Here is a 9,952-nt window from a genome sequence, read left to right on the forward strand (position 1 = left end):
TTTCCAGGCATTAACACGCTTAATTGATTTCATAATTTCCATATCGGAACGCACGACCCACGACCCACCTTTTGCATGTTAGTAGAAAGTACAGTGGGACGTTTTCCTATTTGAAAAGGAGAGACAATTTAAACTGTATTTATGCACCAGAAATTGTGGAGTAATGGTTGTGAAAGTGGGATTTTGAATAAATGTTGGTTGTATTTTTGCAAGGAATTCCATGTTTCCTTTTCTAATTTTTGATTATGTTGGGGTTGCTGCATTAGTTTTTTTACACGTGCCTTTCTCTTTATATACTAGACACTGGTTAACAATTACTCTTACTGTTTCATTCTGAAAGGCCCAGAGACACTGTTACGACAATCATCAAAGGTGGCTTCTAGGGCAGATGGGTTTGGAGGGGACAGTGGAGATGCATTTGAATCACATCAATGGAAATGTGTTCTTACCATGGGTGGTAATTTTCTCCTGCCGCAAACATACATTGTTGCATGGCAGTTTATTGTTGCTCTGATACCCTTTTCACTGTTAGTAATTTCTTAATATTGATAAAATTCTTTAATTTAAAAGCCTCCAGAATCTTTAATGGAAGCCATTTTTAGTTCGTATACGTTGAGGTTGTAACTAAAGGACCTTCTTTAGTTTATCATGATAACATCTTGAAAAGGAGGCAAGTGTCCTCTGAACTAGAAATAAGCTTATCTGTGAATTAACCGAATGAGTTTATCAGGGGAGAAATATATTATCCTAACCTCTTGTAGCGTCCTAATTTATTTGCTTTATAATTTTTTTGTCATTTATCGGGAAAAATGAAAACAAAAGTAAAAGTCTAAAAGACAATCTACGAAGGAAATCATTACTAGATTTGGGATATAGGGCAACTTGAGTATCATTGTGCTCTGTTCATAATTTGCTTGTTAGACTATTTAACACTGACATTTTTTCTTTCGATTTGTCCTACTTTTATTTCTTGTTAAATTAGTCATGATAAATTTATAGTTGGACCTATCATCATCTTCCTACATGCTTTTTGTCTGTGGTTTCAGGTATTAGAATTTTTGAGGATATTTCTGATTGTGGGGTATGTACACAAATTCACTCTCCTTTTTTTTTTGGGTGTGGGTATTTTCCTGGGTGGTATGGATTATCAACATCTTTATGGAAAACTAGACAGCTCTGTTCTTCTTTGTAAGTCATTATTCTAACAGGAGTTCTAAAGAGTATAATACTTGTCTTCTGCTTATTCAATTTACCCAACACCTGTTTCTCTATATTGACATCAACTTTTTTGTTATTATAACGGATTTTTAATTACCAGAAACAAAATATTTATAAATAATTTATAGTAAACCAAACAGATCTCATGACCAAAAGCATGGTACAGTTTTGCTATTGCTAAAGGAACTTAAAGAACTGGCTTTCCAATTCGGGAATTAAGTCATGTATGCAGCTGTTTCCTCTCAAATATTCATTTGTGCTTTGAGATTGGAGCGCTTGGTTGGTCTATAGAAACTCTTGTGTTTGTTACCACTCTTGATTAAAGTAGAAATAATTTTTTTTCTTGATTCTATAATGGTTAGCAGTAAGTGACTGTTTTCTTTCTTCCTATATGAAACTCGTATTGTCATTAAGAGTTTTTTCACACGATTGTATCTATTCATAGCTATAAATATATGACCATGATTTTTGACAAAGTCTGTTTTACTCTCTTGCACCTTTCTGTTTACTGTCATCCTTTATATGGAAAATGAAGTGGTTTTAATTTTACCATGAATGAATGGGAAAGTAGTTTCAGTAAAAGCCTTGGCGTGTGTGCACTTGTAGCTGAAAACCTTTTCTTTCAAGATAATACATCATTTGATATTCCTTGCTTAATTGTGCATTTTCCTATGATGATTTCATGTACTTACTGCATAGCTTCAGTTGATGTAACTTGGGGCTTTAACTAAATATGAGAGGACATAAAAGAAAAGTGCGGTTTCTGTCTTGACTTTCTTTTTGTGATTTGTAGAATAGTAAGGATGTGCTTGCAAAGTCTGTTGGAGTTATTGACGCAACTGCAGATACTGTTTTTGAAGTGCTTTTGAACACCGAACGACAGAAAAGATATGAGTAAGTTGCCTATAAAAAGTGGTAGAGAGTCATGATAACATATTGGGGAAATTAGACACTGATATAATTATTTTTTTGCAGGTGGGACATGTTGATGTGCGACTTGGAGCTGGTAGATTCGTATGATGGACACTATGACGTTGTTTATGGGACATATGATCCCAAGTATCTAAGCCGGTAATAAATTGATGTTAACCTTTTCAAATTTGAAAATTAAAACATCTGGATTGCTATAATGGTTTGCTCTGTTCTGTAAAGTTCATTATCAATACTTTTATATTTTTATTTTTGATTAAACACAGACTCCTTTACTGATAGACATTTGTACCTACTTGCTATTTTTGATGTTTCTATTTCCGTTGATTTTCATTCTGTAAAATTCTTCATAGAAGACATGTGCACTTATGTTTCACTCAAATTTTTGTGACTTAACATGTTTTTCTTTCTAAAGTGTTCATCCATTCATTACCGTATAAACTTACTGCAGGTGGCATTCAAAGCAGGATTTTATCTTTTCTAGGCAATGGTTTCGTGGGCAAGATGGAACATATAGTAAGATTATGGTTATTCATGGTTTTTTTGAACTATTGCCATGGTCACGAATTAGTTCATTACTAACATTGCTAGTATAGTAGATTTATGTCCTTTGATTTGCCTGTTGGATTTTAAAAACAATGAAGCTTATACATAATACTTATAAAACTGCCATAGTGCTTTAAAAGTAAATTTTTTTCTTATTATGCACAACATCCATGTTATTTAATTGTATGCAAACCTGTTTTCAGTAATCAATTAATACAGAGTTTGGTAATACTATGGCTCATAACCTTCATTGACATGGTTCATCAGCAACGATTCTTGGATTTGTTTGCCAGTCTATTGAAATGATGCTGTGTTTCTACTTGCTTGGACAACATATGCTGAAGTAGTCTATGTATTTAATTTATGTAGCTATCTTGCAAGTTCCAGCACTACATATGAAAAAGCCTCAAAGATCTGGATATCGGCGTACAAAAACTAATCGTAAGATTGAAATTTTTTGAATTATATTCTAGGAATTTACTAGGACAATGGTGCTTGTTTAGGATTTGCAGTCAGCTATATGAATATGAATGAAGTTTCAACATTTTAAAAAGAAACATATGGAGCAGATGGTATTAAATATATTTTTGTTTTATCAATTGTAAGTTGGTCTACCTTTTCCGGTTCCTGACATTTACTTTGGTGTTTTTATAGATATAAGAAGGCTATTGGTTAATGTTTTGAATACAATATATCTCATACCATCACACTCAAAATATATTACTCACCCAAAAAATAATACCATTCTAAGTCTCTGTTATCTATTCACATCTTTTCCCTGTAATTACAAAATCCTAATCCTAATTATTTACTTCCTCTTTTTTTAGCATTTCAATTTTGTTCATATTTTGAGAAGCCTGAAAGTTTTTTGGAACTCTCGGTTTGCTCAACATGGATAATTTTTTAGGGTAAATATTTTTATACCGATATTCCATGAATTTTTCGTACAATCAATTTAATTCCCTCTTTTCTTCCCAATTAAACCCACTCTTGTTAAAGAAACCAATTAACTAACATTTTTAATGCCTTGATAATTTGTGGTCTGCTTGATTGAGTTCATTAGCTTATTTTGAAATGTTGTTCCTTTATGATAGATATTGTCTCTTAACCATCCTTTAGTTTCAGAATTCTCTATAAACTCTTCGGAAGAAAAATGCAATAGAAAATATGACAATCGACTTTTTTAGTTTTGGCCATTGACCATTAACTAATTTTATCCTAATTTTACTATGGCTGCAGCATCTACGTGGGAGATTAGAAATTTGAACACACCTGTAGCATCAAATTGCCCTAAGTGTTTAGTGACCCACACTTTAGAGATACAATCTGCATCCTGGCATCAATGGAAGAATAACAAGTACTCAAAATTTGAGAGGAGCATTCCTTATGCATTATTGTGCCAAGTGGCAGGTTAAGTATTTGAACTATTACTTACATCTTATGTATAAAATCACTGGCAGACTGGTAGTTCAGATTATCAGAAGTCCTCAGAACTACTTGCTTCTAGTGGTCCAGTCATTTATCTATACTGGAGGCATTTAATATAAGTAATTAAACAATGGTTCAGGTCTTAAAGAATACATTGCAGCCAATCCAGCACTCCATCAAGAATATGCCACCACAATTGTTGACTCTAAAATCTCTGATGGTTCAGTGTCCAGTTCTGAATACGAGGATGAAGTACAGGATCAGTTTTATGATGCAATTGCTGGTGAATCATCATCAGATGAAGAAAGTGATGATGATGAGAAACCTGATCAGAAGGTGTCCTTCAGTCTACTTATCAATACAGATATAGCCTTCAACATAAATGACTATTTATCCTTTGACTTATTTGAGCTGAAGATTTTTTTTTATATTTTTTGTATAATTCTGTACTTTAATACTTTAACTAATCTATCAGGGGTCAATTGTCAAACTAAAGAATGTTTCATGGGCCCTCTCAACCTTAGCTTTGAAGCGAACTGCAGGTCAGCTTATCCTTTGCTTCTTGTTATTTGCTAGGGAGAAAGGACCCAGGACTATATTATAACTGCATGCATATCTATTTATTATGACTATTCAATAAGCATTTGCTTATTCTATATGAACTTTGTTCCCACATCAAACATCATGAAAAGACTCAAAATTGCCTTTAGCAGGTGAATTTCAGGGTTAAGAATATAGAGAATGATGGATGATAACAGAAGATTGAATATGATATGATTGACGAGAGAATGTGTTACACACTAATACAATAACATAGTGCTCGTACCTTTTTCTACTAATTAGGTCAAGTACTACGAATAACATTAATATATTCTAACAAAGTTAGAGCAGAGGAAACAATATAGAAAAGAGACCAAGAGAACTTTGGAACTTAATGCAGCAGTGATGACACACTCCTCACTGGGGATGTGTCTCTCTAATACCGTGTTTTATAGTCTTAGAAGTTAGAACAATAATGTTATGGGGAGTGACCATGAAAACATACATGTTAGTCCAAGAAAGCACAACCTCTTTACTAGATGGTCATAACGATTCTCATACATAAGATGACTCTTTGCCTATGTCCATCAAATACTACTACTGCATAAGATGACTCTAGATAGTTAGGTAGATTTCTATAGTGTTCTAGAAACTCTATATATGTATCTGAACCTTAGTTGGTTTAGTTAAGATAATAGTTATAGTTTCTGGTTTCAATATTCTCTTTTTTTATGATTTATATCACCTTCACTGTCTAGCGCTTTCTTTCATTTTCATAGATATCATGGATTGTATGTATTAAAGGGTGAGGAAGGAAGAGATGATTAGGAGCGCATGTCCTTCCTGGCTCCTATTTCCCTCTGTCACTGAGTCATGCTATGAGTAATGATATAGTTGAGATGCAAAGAAAGGCAATTAATTTCTGAAATCCTAGATATTCTATACGAGAAATGCTCTCCATGTTTTCTGAGCTTCCTCATGGTATGGGGTTGTGAAAGGATGTTTGATATGCAAAGGGAGCGGATTACTTTTTTGAGCTAAATTGCTTTCTTTGGCACTTCCTATCCTTTGTTATTTTTCTTCTTCTGATAATTCCTGATCTTCCTGCATGATATATTCCTATTGAAGTTAAAAGTTCCTTCATGTTTCCCATATGATATCACCTTCATAATCCATCCAAATTATCATATAGCCTATGCCGATACTCTATATGTATTTCGTTCGCGTTAGTAAGTAACTTGTTAAAAAGAATGAAGCATTCTTTCATTTCTAAGCAACTGGTTGAAGTTTAACGTGGATTTTAATTTGTCGATTCTCTTGTGCTTTTCATTCAGAAATCAGAATACCAGGCTAACATACTTGGTTATTGCATGCAGCTTCTGATCTAAGCAAAGAATTGGATCCTCTTGTAACTCCTATCATAATCCAGCTAAGTGACTTCCATGGTTCTTTGCATAAATGCAAGGATGACAATGACACAAATTGTTGGGCTACGCCTAGTGGAAAAGGATTTATGATTAGAGGAAAGAATTATCTTAAAGATAACCATAAGGTGAGTTGGCCATTTAAGCCCTTTGGTTATTGAGGAAAAGGACAAAACTTCCTCTTTTACTTGGAGAATAAGTTATGCTGTAGAAGTGTGTGTGTGTGCGCTCACACACTTCTATCTCCTTTAGGTGACATCTTATTTCTGTCCTTGCAATGGAGGGATCTTAGGGGTTTCAGGCATTTTTTTTTGTAAAAAGGCATTTTGTTCATTTAAGCTTAAATTCTGCTCAACCTTTTGCAAATTCATTTTCAATTTTATAACTACGTATTTTTCACACATCTTTATCTATTTTTGCACAGCATTCTTTTGTTCAGGCTGAACATTATGGAATTAAAATTTGTTGTGCAGGTAGTTGGAGGAGATCCTCTTCTTCGGCTGATAGCAGTTGATTGGTTCACAGTCAATAAATCTGCAGATAGAATTGCACTGCACCCTAAATGTCTGGTTCAGGTAATTAAATCTGCTAGACTTTATATATTCAATTTTCCTTATAGATTATTATTATTCAGTATAGTTGGATAATAGATGCTCAATTTTCCTTGCAAATGTTGATTTATAAGACATTTTCTCTACAATATCAATTAATTCAAGCTTTTAAATTCTCATGTTCCTACTGCTGTATAAATTAGATTTGTTATTAAGTACGAGACGGGTGTCTCTGATGTTGAACCTTCATTAAATGCTTATTACAATGAATTTTCATAAGTCATTGTACAGTTTGTAGTTGTCTGATTTATAATTTGCTGAGACTGAGTTTCTAAGCCTAGTTTCACATTGTTTTGCTGATTTTTCCAATCATATAACATATCTTGTATCTCCTGCATGGTTGTGCCTCTTTGGTGTCATTGGATACACACTGTTTATTACATATTCTACTTCTTTTCTCCTGCTATTTGAGGTGGTTTTAGATCATTTTGTTCCACAAAGCCACATCTTTTCTTCAAAATTTCAAAATATTGTTGTAGCTCTTTAAGTCTTAACCCAGTGCATGATAAAGCTTAGTTATTGGAATTGCTAATATATTTTATCTTGATATTCTGGAAACCACAAATTGGAGATTTGGAGACTGTTAATTATGTATTATTGTACCATCTAATCTTTTCTTTTTCCTTCCAAATTTCAGTCAGAAGTGGGGAAAAAACTTCCATTTATTCTTGTCATCAATCTCCAGGTAAGGATATTACTGTTTTTGTTTCCAAACTCTCTGCAAAGTGAGGTTTATTAAATGTGTTAGAGTTAGAAAACATATCCTAGGACCTTGATTATCCAGTGGTTCTTTGAATTGTTATCAAAGCTTAGTGGCCAACTGGCATACTGCCCACCTCGTTACAATTAATTCTAATATATTCTTCAGTCTAAGGTAATTATTTACGGAATTTCATGCTCCCTGAGTTTTAATTCCAGCTGTCATGTTGCCATTAAGAATTCAAAAAGAGAGAAAACAAGTTCAAATATAGATATAAGAAATACTCCTAAAGCAACCAAGACAGACAAATTTCTTTTGGTCCTTGCCAATGGCTTGGGGTTATTGGCTAAGTGGTTCTTCAGTATATCACATACTTTATCTGGTTATACCTAGTATGAAAGAATCTACAAAAGACGTATTAATGAAAGAATCCTGAATGTAATTGAGAAGTTATCAATTTGTAATCACACATATTCTTTAACATGTTTATCTTTTTTTTGTATTAGTAAATTGTTGATGTTTCTCCACAATCTCAGATTTCAGTGGCTCAAGAGATCTTTGTCTATATGTGTGTGATAAGTGTCTATATGTCAGTCTCTCAAGGTTTTTGTTTTCATGGTCATCAATTTCAGGTTCCCGCTAAACCAAACTACAGTCTGGTTCTATATTACGCAGCTGACAGACCAATAAATAAAGATTCCCTATTGGCAAAGTTTGTGGATGGAAGTGATATGTTTCGGGACTCAAGATTCAAACTTATTCCAAGTATAGTTGAGGTGTGTGATTATCAATGAAGTGTTATTATATTCTCATTCTGATGCCCGATGGCATTGAGAAGCTAACAATTTTCGGTGGATACAGGGATATTGGATGGTCAAGAGAGCTGTTGGAACAAAAGCTTGCCTGTTAGGGAAAGCTGTGACTTGTAAATACTATAGACAGGATAATTTTTTGGAGGTAAACCTACCTTGCCATTTTACCCATTTGATTACTTGGGTCATATAATGATCATTAATTTTGCTGCGTTATTGACTGTTAAGTCAAGAAGTAAAATTAGTTTATGTTGCTTCTCAAATTTTGTGGGAGAACTTTTGAAGTTAAGGTTTTTTTTCTTTACTCATGAATACCGTGCCATCAGTATTATACTTGTTCTCGTGTATTAGTTAGAATTTCAGAATTCTCTGAAGTATTTGTTCGGTCATGTTTGTCCTTGAAGTTCTAATTCAATTTTATACTCTGGAACTGTTATTAGAGCATATTTTTCTCCAAAGTTTTCTAATCGTTACACTGTATTTGAGAATCATGCGGTGAGTATGCATCTCTCCTTTCCTTACCCTGTCCCAATTTCCACCTTATAAGCTAACTATTTCTTCAATTAAGGAGAGAGACACAGACAGGTTCCCATTCATGATTTATTTCTAGACACTCACTTCATAGTGTTCTCTCATCTTTATGTCCAATTTAATCTTTGATGACAAAAGTATACTGTATTAGTGTATTGACACAAGCCTTAATGGGCCTACTTTTTCTATTCTAAATCTTTTGATAGGATGGGCCCCAAACGAGTTCGGGCAATGGTATAGACCAGAGGATCTTGTAGCCTATCCTATCCTTAAATTCAACCAAACCAAACCAATCTCTAGTGAGAGTAGGAATGTCAATTTAAAATTGATAACCTTAGCTTCATTTTAGGTATCCTCTATCCTGTGTAAATCTCATGCCTACTTACCATCAACCCCTTGTTTGTGGAACTTAACTTTCATTCTGAATTGAGTCTAGTAATTAAAGATTTTCTCAATTCAACATTGCTTTTGAAAATGTGTGCCATAATATGGTAGTTGGTAATATAATTAAGTTTCTGTATACATGTAACTTTCCTGACATTTTCATACTCTCGTAAATTCCACTTCCATAGTAATTTTCTGTACTATGCAGATCGATGTGGACATTGGATCATCCTCGGTAGCTAGGGGTGTCATTGGCCTTGTTCTGGGATATGTCACAAGCCTAGTCGTCGACCTTGCAATTTTGATAGAGGTTTGGCCATTTTCTATGCCGTTACGGCTTTACTAACTGGGAATAAATGACACATGCAAAAGGATTGCTACATCTATGTCTTGGTTCATTTCCTTTCTTGCATAGAGCATGTTCATAATGTCATATCTATTGCATGCTATAGACTGTGGGCTAGGAAATATGAAGGATCAACTCCTCTTAGATTTTATTATATTAGTTTCTAGTAAACTTCTAAAAGTTGGAAAATTCATTAACATAGGCATCTCAAGCATTCTTGATATTGATCGATACAATGTTTGCAGGCGAAAGAAGAGACCGAGCTACCAGAGTACATTCTTGGAACTGTCCGACTAAACCGTCTGAAACTTGAATCTGCTGTAGCATTAGAGGTTTAAGGTTGTCTGCCAAAAATATTAGATCACCCAGTTCCTACTTCCTAGTTCCACCACCCTATTATTTTGACTCAGATATATTAATTCAGTCCATTACACTGGGGATTCAAGGAAGAACAAATAATCTGAGTGAATTGTGAGCAAATA

The 9,952-nt window shown here is 33.9% G+C and overlaps 1 protein-coding gene across 1 annotated transcript in view; it reads left to right on the forward strand.

Moving 5' to 3' along the window:
• Positions 1-9,952, forward strand: part of LOC109354864 (protein ENHANCED DISEASE RESISTANCE 2-like) — a 12,854-nt gene extending 2,902 nt beyond the window's left edge. The window contains exons 7-22 of the mRNA XM_019597655.1: positions 341-457; positions 1,047-1,081; positions 2,012-2,112; positions 2,194-2,289; positions 2,600-2,664; positions 3,064-3,135; positions 3,934-4,104; positions 4,262-4,458; positions 4,598-4,664; positions 6,039-6,214; positions 6,560-6,661; positions 7,335-7,382; positions 8,030-8,173; positions 8,259-8,354; positions 9,333-9,434; positions 9,716-9,952. Coding sequence (XP_019453200.1) covers positions 341-457; positions 1,047-1,081; positions 2,012-2,112; positions 2,194-2,289; positions 2,600-2,664; positions 3,064-3,135; positions 3,934-4,104; positions 4,262-4,458; positions 4,598-4,664; positions 6,039-6,214; positions 6,560-6,661; positions 7,335-7,382; positions 8,030-8,173; positions 8,259-8,354; positions 9,333-9,434; positions 9,716-9,808 — 1,682 coding nt within the window. The 3' untranslated portion in view covers positions 9,809-9,952. The remainder of the gene's footprint in view (positions 1-340; positions 458-1,046; positions 1,082-2,011; positions 2,113-2,193; positions 2,290-2,599; positions 2,665-3,063; positions 3,136-3,933; positions 4,105-4,261; positions 4,459-4,597; positions 4,665-6,038; positions 6,215-6,559; positions 6,662-7,334; positions 7,383-8,029; positions 8,174-8,258; positions 8,355-9,332; positions 9,435-9,715) is intronic.

This window comes from Lupinus angustifolius, chromosome LG01 (assembly GCF_001865875.1).
Source record: "Lupinus angustifolius cultivar Tanjil chromosome LG01, LupAngTanjil_v1.0, whole genome shotgun sequence".
NCBI classification, from domain to species: domain Eukaryota; kingdom Viridiplantae; phylum Streptophyta; class Magnoliopsida; order Fabales; family Fabaceae; genus Lupinus; species Lupinus angustifolius.